General features: G+C 43.5%; 1 protein-coding gene across 2 annotated transcripts in view; it reads left to right on the top strand.

Annotated features, from left to right (window-relative positions):
• DOCK5 (dedicator of cytokinesis 5) overlaps positions 1 to 17,529 on the top strand; it is a 206,496-nt gene that overhangs the window by 61,591 nt on the left and 127,376 nt on the right. For both annotated transcript variants that reach the window (XM_059695951.1, XM_059695950.1), the window contains exon 3: positions 15,320 to 15,360. In XM_059695951.1, the coding sequence (XP_059551934.1) occupies positions 15,320 to 15,360 (41 nt within the window). The remainder of the gene's footprint in view (positions 1 to 15,319; positions 15,361 to 17,529) is intronic.

The following is a 17,529-nucleotide window of genomic DNA, read 5'->3' as shown; positions in this document are numbered from 1 at the left end:
CTAATTGTCCTGCCGAGTGTGGGAAGAAAGATAGAGCGTTGATCTGAAATAAAGCAGATGATGTCTGTTAAATACACTTTCAAAATTCTCTTTTCATTTTTATATGACCCCAACATATTTTCTGAAATAGCTAATGGAAGCACTTTGTCCTCATAAGGTTCATATTCATGGTAATTTTAAGTGTACATATTATTTATATGTTACCAAGTAGCCTCCCAGTTGACCGATGAACACTGCTGAAGGTAGAAGTCTTACGGACAAGCTAAGGTGGTCACTGGGCTTGGTTAACTTTCAGTATAAACACACACAGACACACACACGTCGATTTCACATCATTCCGGAGCTTGAGTTCCGAAGCCACGGTGCTCCTCGCACTTGCAGGTCACACCGCAGCGTGCTTGCAGGAGGCGCTGGCCCGCTGAGAGACAGTCATACTTTATCAGCGCTGCATCTGTAGCGTGATGATCCCGGTGCTGTCTGCTGGCAGCAGGAAACTGATGTTTCTTGTTAACTGTTGCCATAAAATACTGGGCGTGCCAGCCGCAGGACTCTGGCGTTTCAAAAGAGGACATCAGCACCTGTTCTGTAAAAGTGGACACGCGTCAAGGTGTGAATGGGCAGATTTAGACCATGAGCTTACTGAGTTCATTCATCACCCAATAGCATGTCAGCTTTATAGAGGTTGTTATTTTGGATTAATTTTAAAAATAGTATTTATGTCATTGGATTAATAGTGCCCACCTTGCCAGATGCAGTGATAGGTTCTTACATCTGCTAAGTACTTTGAGTTCTTGGCTGGATTCTCAAATTCCTTTATTATTTCAGGCAGTTCAGGACTGAGTGAGGACAGGAGTGCTTTGCAAACATTAAACACGATGGAAATGCTGAGTAATAACTTGTTCTCTCCCTCCTCCCCCATCTCCTCTTCCCTTTTAAAAAAATAAACAAAATGGAAACGCCCACGGGGCCGCCAGATGGAATTTAAGGGTGGATAGTGCTGGCACCGGCTAGAGGCCTTGGGGCTTGTGCCTTCAGCTTCCTGTCAGGTCTGCCTCCTGGGGCTCCCCCTCACCCCACGCTCTGAGATATTTGCATCCCACACCCATGTGTGCTATTTTGGTGTGGACATGAGTCCACCCTCTGGAACCCAGACATGAAACATTCTTTTCTGCCCACAACCCACAACAGAATACCACTCGGACTCTCCTGCTGCTGCTTCCTGCCTGTGGTTGGGTGGATAATTATGAAAGTGATTGGTCCTTGAAGGCAAGGCCTGCTTCCCCTTCCTCTGCAGGTCCCGGGCCAGCACGGTTCCTGGCACGCAGTAGGTGCTCAGCAAAAGTCTGCTGAATGAGCAGAAGTCAAATCGGGGCGCAAGGCAAGCTAGTGTGGAGGGCAAAGGGGGCTGGGTCACGTCCACAGAATGTAACCCGGATGTTACAGGCCAGGACTGCTTTTCTCCTCCCAAGAGGGAAGTACAGGGGCTCCAGCATTCCCCTGTCCTCTGCAAACTGCAGAAGAATTTGGTTATTGCATGAGCTTTTGTCTTTTGAATTGAGAGGAATTTCAAACATACAGTTTACCAGTTTAAAGTAAATCATTTAATAGTTATTTACAAAGTGCACCATTCACAGAGTTGGGTAACCATTATCACTCTCTACTCTCAGAACACTTTCATTACCCCAAAAAGAAGCCCTGTACCCCCCAGCTCCAGGCAGCCACCAACCTAATTCGTCTCCGTAGAGTTGCCTATTCTAGACATTTCATGTAAATGAAATCATATATAATATGTGGTCCCTTGTGACCGACTTCTACATAGCATACTAGTTTTGAGTTCATCCATGCTGTAGCCTGTCAGTACTTTGTACCTTTTTGTTGCTGATGAATAGTCATTGTACGCATGTACCACATTGTTTATCCATTCACAGTTGAACACTCGGGTTGTTTCCACTTTTTAGCTATCATGAATGATGCTGCCACAGATGCTTGCAGGCACATTTTTGTGTGAGTCTGCATTTTCATTTCTCTTGGGTATGTGCTTAGGAGTGGAATTGCTGGGTCATATGGTAACCCTGTGTTTGACCTTTTGCAGAATTGCCAGAATGATTGTGTTTTGGCTTCAAAACAGGAGACCACAGCCCAAATGAGAGAGCCATCATTCATCCCTTATCATTCGTTTCTCTCTGTGACTTTCCCCTGAACCTCATTTGTTACTAAAAACGAGGGAAGGGAGTAGATAGAATTGCCTGGGAAGCTGTATGCTGCTCACCTTTTATGGGCCCTGAAGGATTATTTGCCTCCAGAGACTTTTCCAGGGAACGAAAATCCACAAGGACTGAGGCAAGTGTCCTTGCCTCATCTGTGGCACTGGCCTGCCTGTAGTCATTGCCACGCCTTTGCTTCTTTAACCAGACACGGGATTTGGCAGCGAAGCAGTTGTTCTCCATCTTGCATGTTCTTTAAAAGCACTGCCCCCGGGAGAGCTCTGTGTGGTCATTTGGCCCTCAGCAGCACTCACTGAGCAAGTATTATGTGCCAGGTGCCTTTATTAAGCATAAGAGAAGTTCCAGGTCCTAAGGTCACCTGAGCGACAAAACAGCAAGGCTCCTGCTCTCATAGGGTTTTCATTCAAGGGATAGACAAAAACAAATGAACAAAGTAACCAAGCCCAAAAAATCAGTCCTGGCTGGTGTGCTCAGGGGTTAAAACATCAGCCTGCACACCAAAGGGTGGTGGGTTCAACTCTCAGTCAAGGGCACGTACTTGGGTTGTGGGTTCACTCCCTGTCCCTGGTCAGGGTGCATATGAGAGGCAACCAGTTTTCAATTGAAAGTGATTAAAGAAAAGTGCTCTGAAAAGCAGGATTTCAGCATCCCTGCTGTCCTGTGATTAACCAAAGTCTAGGTACCATGATTTTACGCCCAAGGTCTGTTGTCCCACCAGTGGGTACTGGGTTCCTGCATTTGACTCCTATCCATTGGTTAATTCATTTTAGCTCTATAAGCCACTCCAGTTTGAGAGAGTGGCTGATGTTAGCAGTGATCTCTGGGGTAAACACAACACAGTTGGCCCCATTGGAAATAACAAAGTGAGATAATGTCTCAAAGGCGTTCCAAGCTCTACAGAGACAGGCACAGCAAAACATTTTATAGTATTTCAAAGGATAGCACAGATGGTGGGACTGGAACCAGAGGAAATGGGCAATCCTGAAAAGTTGAAAGAAATAAAAAGAAGCATTTGTGTACATATAGGAGGTCCCCAATCTACCGAAGTTATATCTTCTCTATGGAGTGAGGCCAGTTTTAAAATGCACTTGGATCAAGAAATTCACCCCCTTACAATCTGCAAAGGAATAAAAATGGATTATGGCTTGAGCTGGACATGACTCTGGTCTTTTTGTTGTTAATCCTCATCCCAGAATATTTTTCCATTGATTTTTAGAGAATGTGGAAGGGAAGGGGAGAGGCAAAGATGTGAGAGAGACATTGATTGGTTGCCTTACTCTCTGACTAGGGCCAGGGATCCAGCCTGCAACTGAGGTATGCGCCCTTGACTGGAATCAAATCCGGGACCCTTCAGTCTGAGGGCCAACACTCTATCCACTGAGCCCAACAGGCTAGGGCTTACCTCTCATTTTATAAAACATGCTTTCTTTAGTAAGTATAGAGGACAGTATTATGACAGATAGGTAAAGCTATACCAAATTTTGGCTCCATGGCTGACGAAACTTTATAACAGAGGCATAAATAAGAAGAGAGTGCATTTAAAGATTTTCTTCAAGCAGTGCCTTAATAAGCATCTTTTGGAGATGTAATAGGACTCTGTATGGGGCCATGTACAAAACAGAAACAAACTCATAGATACAGAGATGCAGTACAGTCTCATCCAATTCTTGGAGAATGTCTGATTTGAGAAGATGGATTGTCACATCCTACCATATCCTGTGTAATAATTAGTCAACCCGGTAGCTCTGACTAATTGTTCCTCTTTTCTATCCAGTTCCTTCTCTGTTTGGTCAGCAAGGCCCATTGGTCATAGGTGAGTGAGAGACAAAGAAAGTCTAAATTGATTTTTAAAAATCAGTTCTTAGCATGAGCAAAAGTATGTGTTATAAGCTGAAATAAGGCATTCGAAGTGTCACTTTCATTTACCATTGTTACACCACTAGACCAGATAATTGGAAGTTGATTATAATTCAGAATCTAGTCTCCCCATGCTCTAGTCATAAAAACAACCACCTTTCACAAATATAAATGGCAGTGAGCCCAACAGCTTGGGTTTTATGGCAGGGACTGCGTGCGAACGTTTTGGCACCAGCCTAGAGAGCAGATTAGGCCAGGTGGCATTTTGTTGAGTCTGCCGGTCACTTCCCACATCTGTTTGACCTTCACCTTAAGTACCGCTTGTCAGTGACTACTGCTGGGGACATATGTTCCTGAGATGTGTTTTTTCAAAAGTTGTGTGTGGCAGTAGGAGTGTTTTCACAAGAAAAGCTAATTAAAAAGTAGAGTCTGGGGAAAGTGTCATCTCAGATTTAATTTTATCAAAAAGAGAATGCCTTCTGTCTTTTTCTTTCGAGATGTATTTGCACGTGCTTCTAAAATTCCATCTTCAAAGTTTATGTTACTCACGTGTAGGCATATATGGGATCTTCTAGCATAGGGCCGGGAACCTTTTCTGAGTGGTACCGTCATTCAGTGACTTTGTCATGAACCGCTGCTTGGACTGGGCCCCTTTGGGCTCAGCCCAAAAGCAGAGATGCACTTGTGATGTTCTGGAGGAATGTTCTCCTGAGCTTATGGTGTCGCATAAGTTTTGGGCTCCAAGGGATCTAAGTGGAATCAAGGGTTTGGAGGGAGCAAAGTGATGGGCAGGCTCCTTCCATCCCATGAACATCCATGCCCACTCATGGCTGTGCTCACCCTGGATGCTGGGCCATTCACATAATTTGGTGTGTAACTTCTACCAAAAATGTCTTCAGTACCGTATCCCCACTATGAAACATAGCACGTCAAATCATTGCGGGTCTGGGTGAGACTCAGTTAAGGATTAATGTAAGAAGAAAGTTCTAGAGGCAAGTTCAAAATTGACTGAGGCAAATCTGAATAAGATACTTCTCTCCTCTTGCTTATACCTGGAGAGAGAAGGCTAAAGGTATGCCTGGGCTTCGCTCAGTGATAAAAGTCACTTACGATCTTTAAAAGCCTGTAAGGATGCTTTTACATCATAAATATTAATTATGCCAGAGTGCTTCCATTTTATTCAACCCACGGAAGCAAATTATTCAACAGAAAGTGTTAGAGGAGCAGAAAACGCTGCCAGAAAAAACGTGTGTGCTGCACCTGGGTCTCGGGCATACAGAGAACCTGAGTCCTTCTCCTGCCTCACCTCCACGTGTACCTCAGGCTGCAGGGAGGGATGGACAGGGCCAGGGAGCAAAGGTCCTTGTTAAGAAGGATTGTTTATTAGTCTAACCCTTATTGTCTGCGCACTGTCCCCAGTGTTTGCTATTGGAACAAGAATATTAAATGTGTGAGCATTTAACTTTGACAGTAGGAATGTAAGATTTTAAACAACTGTACCTGTCAATTTAATCCTTCTAAATGGCAGGAACAATTAACACTAAATTCCTGACCTCAAATACTTGTTCTAGTTTTCACCAATGCAGGCTTAAGACTAATAATTGTAGTTGGAACTGAAGTAATGGGAAAGGGTGGGGGGAATTTTATTTTTAATTAGTCTTCCTGTCAGATTCACTGCCCACTGAATATGTTTCTCAATTTTTCCAGCCACTGTCACATGGTTTTTTGGTCACCCAAGTTCGTTCTTCTACTTTTTTTGTTCTCTTTTCCATAGTCATCTTCTCTGCCGTTTTCTTGGGTCATGGGACTTACTCTGCTGGAAAATAAATGTATGTCTTATCAGGTGCTTGGACTTTGGACTGAGGCTTGCCCCCAGCATGGTACGCAACTGCTTTTGTAGCTTCAGCTTTGGTCATCTGTAATTTAAGAATAATTTAGACAGGGCCTGCTGCTTCTTCCAGGGGTAGACATCCTCAGAAAACAAAAGAAAGAGAACTCCGAATAGTCTCCTGCATGTGCAAAAGTCATCAGCATAGGAGCCCGGGGACGGCCCTGGAGGAGGATAGTCCCTGACTATCCTTGGCACCTCATTTCCAAGTCTGCCTGGCCTTTTCCACTCCCGTACACGCTGGCATTGAGCTCAGAGCTTTCATACACTCAGGCTCCGCTCTTAAAATCCCGGAAGAGCAGAGTTCCTGATGCTGGTTTAAAGCTGTGAAAATCACGCTAAGAAACTTGAAGATGTCCACGTGGCTAGTGAGTGTAGAGCCGGGATTCCCACCAGGGTCCCGGGGAATCCAAGTGTAGAGCATACTTCCACGTGGCGAGGCCTTTGAGGAAATGACGCTTCTGTTTGCACACAGCATACGGTTTTCCAAAGGGGGTGCGCTTCTTTTGCTTTTTAAACAGCTGCCAGATGAGTTTCCCACCACCCTGCATGTGTTTCTGTGGGGGCGAGATCTTCCTGAACTTAGGCCCTCCACCCCCACCCAGCTCTTCCACACAAGCTGGTAGCCCTGGCCAGTTGGCTCTTTGCTGCCCTCCACTGGGCATACTTGGGCTCACTTCACCCCCAGATGCCTCACTGGCCCTCCACACACACCCGCCTCCCCTGCCTATTTTCAACAGCTGACTTTGCCCAAGCAGGTAGGCATGTCTGATCTAGCTGAACGTAGCCAAATCATTCCCTGCACCCAGGGATATTGGTCCCTCCCCCAGCCCACCCACTCCGGGTAAGAACACTGAGGCAGTGGACCTCTGGTACCAGTACTTTGTCCAAGCCCCTTAGGTCTGGCAGGAGGTCAGGGAGGACACAATAAACAGAGAGGTCTCTGGTGGGGTCTTTGACTTCCCCAACCCTCTTCCCACCGGTGTGTGTGGAGCGAATGTCCAGTTGGTGGCCCCGATCGTGCCTGCCTACCTGTGTTGGGAAAGAGGGCACTCGAGTTGAACCCAGTGATCTTTGGCTCTGACACTCGGAAGGTTCATATTCACCTTCTTGCTTCTCCTCTTTGCCACCAGGACTCTCACTGCTACCGCCACTCCTGGGCTCCACCTCTGCTCCTGCCACTGTTGGTCCTGTCAGGTCCCTGACAGCATCTCTCCACCCCTGAGTGTCTCCATCCTCAAAGGGGAACCCAGTGGTTCATGTTTAGAGCCCTAGAGGATAGCTCCACGCTTTCATTTTGAGGATGCGTTCCACTGAGGAACTTGAAGCAAGTTTCTGAGTGACCCGGACAGAAGGGTCCTTGGGGATAGTGCTGAGTGTTGCATTGGGGTACATCCCTCACCTCACTTGTCCTCTTAGCTAAGATGCACTACCCCCAGCGCCTCGGCACACGATGAGTTAGTTTCCTTACGGGGCCTCCATTCTCCCTTCAGACATTAAGGCAGCCTTTTCCTCTCCTCTAATCTCAGGGCCCTCGGGAGCATAGGTAGGTTTATGAAAAGAGAAGCCTGCGCTGAAATTCCAGAAATCCTGGTTAGCTGGACGTGCCAGCTGGTGTCTCCCCACTCCACCCGTGTCTCTCTGTTCCACTAGCAATTAGATTACAAGTTCTTCCAGGTCAGGGCGTGGCGTTTATTATACCCTCAAACACCTTGAGGCCCACAGAGCCAGCACAGTTCCTTATGAAAGTGGCTTCCTTCAATCTATGGTGCTTGACTCATTGATTCATCACTCACCGACCTGCACCCCGTTCCCACCCTTCCTGTAAGTTGGTGCTGATGACAACAAAGCCCATAGAAGGGTGAGCGGCAGCAGGTTCATTGCTAGGACTGATAACACCACATGCTGCACTTTTTCATTTCAGCTTTCTGGACCTCACTGGGTAAGTTAGCGAAAGGGATACGGAAGAGGGAAATTAGAGCCAGAAGCAAGAAGGACTGATTTTTTTTTTTTTTAAAACAGGGCTACTTTGCTTTAAAAGGTTTTTTAAAAGCCAAATGCAGAAAATATAAAGGGAATTGGCCAATGAGAGTGATGGTGTTGATTAGATGAGAGAATTTTACAAAACTGTCTGTGAAGTCAGAGGGGTTCCCTGGTTTTGCAGGCAACATTTGGATGTGTCGCCTCTCCATTCTGTCCAGTGTGATTTGGATTTACCCCACCCCACCCGGACCAGGTCCCGCCTTCTTTCTCACTAATACATTCACTAAAAGCTTATGAGTGCCTGCTATATGTCAGGCACTGCAAAGACACGTCTCTTTCTTGTTCGTCCAAGAAAGAAAGCCAGAGATGGAAACCACATGTCCTTCCCACTTGCTTGGCATGCTGGTGCCCGTGGTTTCTGTTGGTGGGATCCCAGGGCCACGCCTTCCTGCCTCTGAGAGGCAGTGCCCGGGTTCCAGCCACTGTCCCAGGCATGGCCCTGGAGGCAACTGGGGCAGGAAAAGAGAGAGGAGCTGGCTGGTAGGAGACCTGCATTTGCATCGCCAGCTTTGATAGTAAGTTGCTGATTGACTTTGGACAACCCTTTCATCTCTTTGCCTGTATTTCCTCTTTTTAAAGTAAGGGTGTTAAATTCCAGTGAACTTGAGTTCCTTTGGAGCTCAGACTTCCAACAGCTACCTGCCTTTCTCAAAGACATAAAACTGAGCTGAGATAACGAACCAGGAGGGCTGATTTGTCTCGAAAAAAGGTACAAAAGAATAGAACCTTATCTTTGACCATCTTTGCGTCCTTTTACTTTCTGCCTTAGACCTTCTTTTCAAAAGCCCCAATGAGCTGCTCTGTGCCTTTGGAAAGTGAGCATCCAGTGCGCTGCCCACAGGGAGGATCCAGCAGCTGGGCCCTTTCTTTGTCTTGTGCTGCTGCTGCTTCCCTTTCCTCAGAGGGATCTCAGGCATGGCTTGGGGGGTTGGAGGGACACTCACTGGGGATGGGAGGGCAGGCTCTGGCCTTGGAAGCCTGACAGGTTACCTGGTCCCCAAGGGACAGAACCTTTGACTTGACCTAATTAACTGTACTTTACCCAGCCAACTACCAGACCATGACACTGAAAGGGAAAACAGCAGGATTTAGCACCTGCTTTTCCTGCCCCCCCCCCCCCCCATTGTGGGTGCATGTAAACAGTGGCTCCTTATCCATTTGTTATCTTTAATTCCTGGAGACCAAAAGAAAATTAAGGTTGTGGAATAATGTGACTGTATGTCATACCACTGAACTGTACACTTAAAAATAGTTACAATAGTTAAGTATTTGTTATGTATTTTCACAACAATAAAAACTAATTTATTGATTAGGGGGAGAGGAAACTAATTAGGAACTGCAGTATAAGGAGGGATTTTACAAAACCCACTCCATGACTTCCACATGTAAAGATGCTTTTGTGGTTCAAAAATCTCCAAAGTCCCCTCAGTAATTGCCTTACCAGTCTGCGGCATATCCATGATCCTCCCGTTCTGTGAGGCTATTCCCAAGCAGAGCCCTTAAAAGCCCTTTTGTATTTAATTGTTTGCAGATCTATTTTCTTTCTCCTTGAAGACGTGTCTGATGTTCTGTAAGTGTTTTATGTATAATGAATGAATGGCTGCATTAGCGATGTGAGCCCTCAGCTCCCAGTACCTTCTCAGAGAGAATTTTCTATCAGGCTTCGTAGTCCCCCAACCCCACCTCCACCCTGTCCCGTGTTACCCTTTGGTTCCTTCAGAACTTGAACCTTGTATGAAATTGCTTGCTTTGCTTCTTTGCTTGTGCGCTGGCATGTGTATGTTTTTCTCTTCCCATTGGAAAATAAGACGTAGGAGGATGAAGACCTTGCATGTCTTGTCGTCCCAGCATCTCTTCTGTTGAATGAGTCAGTCTGTGAACTTTCAGAAATAGCAAAACTCATTCAGAATCAGTTTTGCAGCACAAAGTGGCCAATTAAGATGAATAATGTCTTTGGGAGGGAAAGTAATGAAGAAATGGTTCTTTGATTTTTTTCACACGACTCCCGCTGGTTTCAGAGGCAGTTTCAACAAGAATATTCTGTAATCCTGGAGCAACCCATTATCATGGAATGCCATGCCACTTTGAGGTGGTTACTTTGTAATGCTCGGTTGAGAGTATAAATTCTGTATGGCTTTTTAAAAGTGCAAATATATGCAATGAAATACAGTCCCATGAGATTTAACAAATAAAGGCGCCTGTGCACCTCATACTCCAGTCACGATAAGAACACTTCCCTTGCCCCAGGAAGTCCCCTGTTGATTTCTTCCACACAATTCTGACCACCCCAAACCACTGCTGTTCTCATTTCAATCACCATGGGCTTGTTTGTGGTGGTTCTCCATGGGCCCACTTCTACTGCATAGCCAGTCTTCCTGACAGAGGTGTTTATCTCCTTCTGCCGTCTCAGACAAAGGAGAGACTTTCTCGGTTCCTCTTTTTTCTTTCTTTCTTGGATTTGTTCCCCGTGGAATCCTCTGTCCTGCTTCATTCGGGACTGGCTGCTCTCGAGGCCAGGCATAGATAGCTTCTTTTCTGAGGCATTCATCATCTGTGTCAGAGTCAGAAAAATAAGAACTAGTAGGTACTTCAGCAGAGCTAGGGATTGTATGCCTGTGTGTACAAATACAGAGTAGCACTTCTGTGAATTTAGACCTGTCTGGGTATATTAAAAGTGATGAGTACATATGGATACCTTTGCTCCATTCCAGGATCACACGGTTCATTCTAGTTTTTTTCCCTTTCTGTGCTTGTAACTTCCTTCTGTGACAGTAAGAAAACTGTCTTTCAATATTCCTAATATATTTCCTATTCAATCCATTCCCATTATATAACCAGTCTCAATCTTCATTACCACAGCTTCTCCCATGTGGACATTTTCTTGCACGTCTGTTCTCGCTCTTATAATCCACATCAGTGCCCTGTCCCCCACTCAAAGTCCCCCATGCAAACTCCTCAATTGCCCTGTCCCACCTAATGGCTCAGGGCTCAGTTGCTCAGAAAGGGAAGCAGATGGGCCAAGATAAATCTCTTGATTCTGTCTTCTATTACTCAACATTTTCCTTTCTTCCATCTTCCTACACCAAAGAATACTACTACCCACCTGTTTACCTAAGCTCAAGATCTAAATGCCCTTGAATATTTGCCCTTCTTCCCCCTATTCATGGCTATTCTCAGCTAAATCATGAGCAACAACGACATTATATTTACAATCTGTCTCACATCTTTTTATCTCTCTTCATTTTTACTGTACCTGTTAGTCTCCTCACTGATGCTCCTCTTTCTCCTATGTCTCACTTCCCATGATTTATTCTTACAGAGCAGCTGGCACGATCTTTTAAAAGCATAAGGCATACTGTCCTTTCCAAGCGTCCACAATAGCTAAGATCTGAAAACAACCCAAGTGCCCAAGTAGATGAGCGGATTAAAAAGCTAATTCCATTGTATTACACAATGGAATCCCATGCAGCTGTAAAAAAGAAGAGTCTCTTACCCTTTTTGACAGCATGGATGGACCTAGATACTATTATGCTAAGCAAAATAAGCCAGTTAGAGAAAGACAAATATCACATGATCTCACTTATTTGTGGAATCTAAAGAACAAAATAAACTGATGAACAAAGTAGATCCAGAGGCATGGATGCATGGAACAGAATAACAGATCTCAGTGGGAAGGGGTGGAAGAGACAGGAAGAGATTAACCAAAGATCCTGTATGCATATACGCATAACCCCTGGACACAGACAATAGCCTGGGGAAGGCTTGAGGTGGGGCGGGGCTTGGGTAGAGGGGGGCGGAGAGGGAGAAAATGGGAGACATCTGTAATACTGTCAACAATAAAATAAATTTTTTAAAAAGCGTGAGGCATGATGTCCTTTCGAACCCTCCACTGGCTTCCCATTGTACTTGGAGTAAAATCCATATTCCACCTGGATATATGATAGTCAGGCCTGGCTGCACATTAGCATCACCAGGGGATGATGCTAAGCACTAAGCCTGGGCCCACCCAAATATTACAATTAAATCAGAATATTTGAGGATGTGGCCCAGGCTCCAGGGCTTTTTCAAGTTCCTGGTGAATCTGGTGGGCAGTCAGGCTTGAGAATCATGCCTTCCTCTAACCACCTTCATACCTTCTTCTTCCCTCTCATGACTGGTTCCTTCCAGCTTCTCAGAGTGGCCTTTCCCTGATCACCTCATCTAAAGCGATGTCCTGTGTCACCAGCCATCCTCTGCCGTGTTACTCTGGTTGAGCGCTTCTTAGCACTGTCGTTATCTGAGATCATCTATGTATTTCTTTTTTTTTTTTTTTTTTTTTGCTATTAGAGTGTAATCTTTATGATACATTTGCTCTCCACTACACCTCGGTGCCTAAGTTAGTGTTTAATAAATAAATATTTGTGGAATGACTATGTATAGAAGGGAGAAGAGCCAACTAAGGACCTGTCATATCGGAGCCAGGAAGAGAGAGAAGTGTTTGCACAGGAGGTGAAATGGAGCAGATGATGCAGTGTTGAAGGATGGGGAAAATCTGAGAAACCAGATAAAGTAAGCGATTCTGACAATGGAATTAGGAACTCTCTGATAGCTCAAATCAGAGGGGACGGATTTTTCCTGTATTGGGGCAGTCCCAGGAAAACAGAAATGATGGTTTCCCAAAGGGAAGAGCAACCCGTAGCATAGAATCACTTTTGATGTTCACCATGGTTGCTATAAACTTCATCTCACCTAAATGTTGGTAAGAGTAGCCCTCTGGGCTCAGCCATCCCCTCATTTCAGTAATGTGCTAACTTAAGAGAGCATCTGAGATGCCTACCAGTTCACATCACTCATTCATTTGGTTATAGCTGCTTATTGATATACCTTCTCTACCTCTTTGCATCATAATACATTCAGAAGCCTAATCACATAACCATATTTAACTATAATTATCCTGCTTTAAACATTGGGATTGATTGAAAACTTGTATTCTTGGCTATATCACAACCCAGGTTTGTAATGCAGAAATGAGCAAACATTCTCTTGACAAAACTTCAGTGCTACTTTGTGCTCATTATTAGAAGACAGGGTTCCTTGGAAAAGACACTAATGCCAGGAAAAGGAAAAACGGGAAGGCTGCAGGAAGAGAGGAAGACCACATATGAAATGGGTTTACTTCATAAAAGAAGCCACGGGTACGAGTCTACAGGAGCTGAGCAGGGCTGCTTTGGGCAGGACACTGGGCATCACTCATTCATAGGGTCGTCACTAGTCGAAGACGACTCAACAGCACATGACAACCTGAACTATTACCATATCCCTTGCAGTTATTAGCAATTGAATTTATGGAGTCTTTACAGTATATGATTAAAAGTCTAGATTCCGGCAATACCCTGCTGCTGCCTAATGCCAAGCAAAATGTTCCCTTTTACAAATTCAGCGCGATAATTGTGTGCCTTTAGATAAGGGTTTTATACTTACCACGATCTAGAGGAGACTTAGGAGGTAAAAAAAAAAAAAGGTTTTCAAAAATGACAGGTTTAGGAAGCATAATTCTGTGATGAATGGCTGTTCGAAAATACTGTTTACAAAAGTACAGGTAAATTGCTCTCTGAAAGTGAAGTGAAGTCTGTATTGTAACAGCTTGGTTTTATAGGACATTGAGAGAGAAAATTGGTTGGAAAAGACTCAAGAGGGAAAGGGGCGGGGAGAGAGATCATATAAATTATTTAAAATGTCTGTTTTAGTAGTATAAGGTGACTTGTAGAATGTATATGTATATGGATGAAAATCCAGAGTCATTCATGCAAAGACTCGTAGTATTTATGAAGGTGTTAGGAGGCTGGGTTGCCTTCTGTCTTTTTGTTGTTGTTGTTTCTCAGCTTGCCTCCCCCTCCCCATCCCAGGGTGAAGTTGAAACCATTTACTTAGGCAATAGCCATTGTCATGTGTTAGCAGACCCAAGCAAGTATGTGCCAGTGCTAAAGACTCTTGAGACCCGGGAGGTATAGTTAGCGTGGTGTTATTTAGCGTGGTGTTATGTCTAGATCTCTTGCACGCTTTGGCTTTCTAATCTGGGAGCAGTATTTCCTGTTTCAATATCTTTCTCTCAGTCATGGGCCTTGATGCAAAACTATAGATCCCACAGGACAATGCTCCATTTCTCCCTGTAAAAAACAATAGCCAAATTTATTAAATTTCTGAATACTGTTAAAAATTTTTGAAAATGTTATTAAATCTATGTGCAAAGAAGGTAAGTTCAACTTTCTACTTGTAACATGTCCAAAATAGATTGTGTGACTATTTTCTTGGTGATCTTACATAGAAAAAATTACAAGAAAGGTCTAGAACCCTATTAGCAATTACCTAACGTTATTTTAATTACAGCTTGTATCTATTCTCTGTGTGTTTATGGCTGCTTTACACATATGTGCCTCTTACAACAGGATGCCTGATGGGCGTGGGGAATACGGAAAATTATTACAGTGAATTACCTATAGTAGGTGTTCAATAAATATTTAATATAAACTATGTTTATGGACAGATTAAATTGTATACTCTCTCTACAAAATAGAGGGTGGGAAAACATCCATAGGTATATGTGTATTTATTGGAATTTTGAAAAGGAAGTTAAAACCTTTTCTTAAAGCCTCATCAAGCAAATACATAACACCTTTATTACTGTGGGGGGTGCTTATAGCACTGCCAAGAATTAATTTGAAATGTTTTATTATTGATTTCATTGTTTAAGTGCAAATATTTGTATATATAAGATTTGCTTCCCCAATTTAAAGTTGTTCCATAATAGTGATTCTTATGCTTGGAACGAGAGAGAGAGAGAGAGAGAGAGAGAGAGAGAGAGAGAGAGAGAGAGGAGAGGGGAGAGGAAAAGGGGGGAGAGAGCGATCATATAAATTATTTAAAATGTCTGTTTTAGTAGTATAAGGTGACTTGTAGAATGTATATATATAGATGAAAATCCAGAGTCGTTCATACGAAAACTCGTGGTATTTATGAAGGTGTTAAGAGGTTGGGTTGCCTTCTGTCTTTTTTTTTTTTTGGTCTATCCTTTCTCCAGAGGAGCAGAGATGAAGCATGATTCCAAATGAATTTTAAATCCTTTAGTTATTAGGAGGATAAAGCTCTAAAATTGATCTAGATTTTTATTGTATAATAAACCAAAATGTGCATGATCTGGCATATTATCTGTAAATTGTCTCTTGGATACCACCTACTGTTCTAACAGAATGTGAGGATGTATATTGCTAATATCTTTATATTATCCCAGATAACATAAAGGACTGTGTGTTCTCTTATACCTTGACAGGTTGGTACCGAGGATATACCCTCCAAAATAAAGCTAAAAAGGTATGGCTTATCATTCAACTTTTGAGTAAATCTGTCTGCTAGTTTCATGTTGTGCTGTCTGTCCCATGTCTGCTCTCTGCTGTCTCTAGACCGAGTCTGCTGTCTCTTTGATGGCTGCTCTTTAGATGTGAAAGCATATCCTCTGGTAAAATAGTGCATATACCATCAACCATTTTTTCATCAGCCAACTCAGGATAAAGGCCCAGAGGTGAATTCAGAGACCCGCCCGGCCTCTGCAGGCTTCTTGCTCCCGGTCCCTCAAGCTCATCAGTGTGGTGATACAGTGACATTGCTGTGGTTGGCTCTGTCTTTCTGGTCAGGCCTGCACCTTGTCCTCCTCAGCCACACTCAGTATTTGCACTCGCCTGTGTACACATACACACTTTTAACTTTGACAATTTAATAACCTACCAAAATAAAGGAGTGTTTGCCTGTAATGTGAATATCAACTCAATTGGTATTTTGCTCCTTTGATTCCTTCCCAAATCCTGGTGCTGAATGTTTCTACCCACAGATTGTAGCCTATACCACATGCCTTCATTTATAACTTAGTTATTTTCATTTAATGTCTTGGTGACTTTAATTTCTCGGGGCCTACGATGGCATGACCTAAAGAAGACCTTTCTTTCCGGATGCTGGTTACGCAGAGTCCCTGGTTTTTACAGCCATTCTGCTTCTTGGTTTGGGTTTAATCCCATCAGTGTTTGTTTTGCTCATTACTGTGGAAGTGGTAGTCATTTTAAAGCATAATCAGAGTTAATTATTTTGAAGTTCTAAATTTATTAAAGGGCAAGAATACTTATGTCACTTAATTCGCTATCCTTTAAAAAGTTAATTTTTTAAATGAACAAAGAAACTACTCTCAGATAAAATCATATGAACTTAAAGAACAAGCAAAATTTTTTATTTTAACTGGTGACTGTGACTCATGTTGAAACAAGGTCCCAGTCCACAGCTTTTCCTTTCAGAGTCTGTAGTGTAAGGATCCTTCATGAGCATAAACGACTTTGGTTTTTGTTCTTTTTTTTTTTTTATTGATATCAGAGAGAGGAAGGGAGAGGGAGAGAGAGATAGAAACATCAGTGATGAGAGAGAATCATTGATTGGCTGCCTCCTGCACACCCCCTGTTAGGGATCGAGCCTGCAACCAGGCATGTGCCTTGACCAGAAATTGAACCCTGACCTCCTGCTTCATAGGTTGACAATCAACCACTGAGCCACACTGGCCAGGCACGACTTTGGTTTCTAAGGCATCCTATGACTTTCTAATAGATCAGGACCCATCTAGCTTGTGCCTTTATTATCTGCTTTGAAATGTGGATAGATGGGGTGCCACTCTAGGATCTAAAGGACAAGTTCTGAAGGTGGTTTTAATGTATTTTCTTAAAACCCTCTTTAAACTTTAAATCTCACCCTATAGGAGGATTATTTCAGGAAGGGCTTTTCTTCGTTCTTGATCATTAAACTTTGTGATTCAACAGCATGATAGGACACACAAAGGCTGTGCATTTGCTCATTGGTTGTTAAGTTGAAATACCTTCCTTGTAGGGAGATCCAGGGAAAACAGGGGATTTAAAGTCAGTTGTCATGAATTATGCTCAGCTTTTGACACCCCTTCATTAAGACATCTATTTGAAATGCCTCCTAATGTTGTTTTCTTCTTCGTTTGCCAGTCTTAGGGGAACGCTATTTGAAAGGCCTGTAAGTTTAATGGAAATTTTTGGTGTCATTTACAAGCAGACATAGCCATTTAGAGTGGTGAAAAAATGAGCTGTGGTTTCACAAATTGAAGAAACCAGACCTTTGTAGAAACAGGTATTGATCCTGGCAGGATTGTGAAAGTGTGGATAAGGGCAATGTCTGGAGAATCTTTTTTTTTTTTTTTTTACACTCAAATGAGTAGTTTACACTGAGAAAGGAAAAGCAACAATGAGAGATGGGCTGTAAATCAGAACTATGTCACCCAGGTCCATAGTGTGTCGTAATGGCATCGGACAAGTTCTGCAAGCCTCTGGTTTATCTGAGCAATTAGCTGTCCGTAAGTGGACTTACGCTGTCGTAGGGGAAGATGCCTACAAATAGCATTGTGATGGTAATACAACAAAATAAATACTCTCTTACTATGAAAACCACCGTACCTGTAGACCCAGTATAACGAATCAGTGTCAC

The sequence above is a fragment of the Myotis daubentonii genome, chromosome 5, assembly GCF_963259705.1.
Source record: "Myotis daubentonii chromosome 5, mMyoDau2.1, whole genome shotgun sequence".
Lineage (NCBI taxonomy): Eukaryota > Metazoa > Chordata > Mammalia > Chiroptera > Vespertilionidae > Myotis > Myotis daubentonii.
Note: the sequence above shows the minus strand (reverse complement) of the source record. Positions and strands in the feature narration are given on the sequence as shown.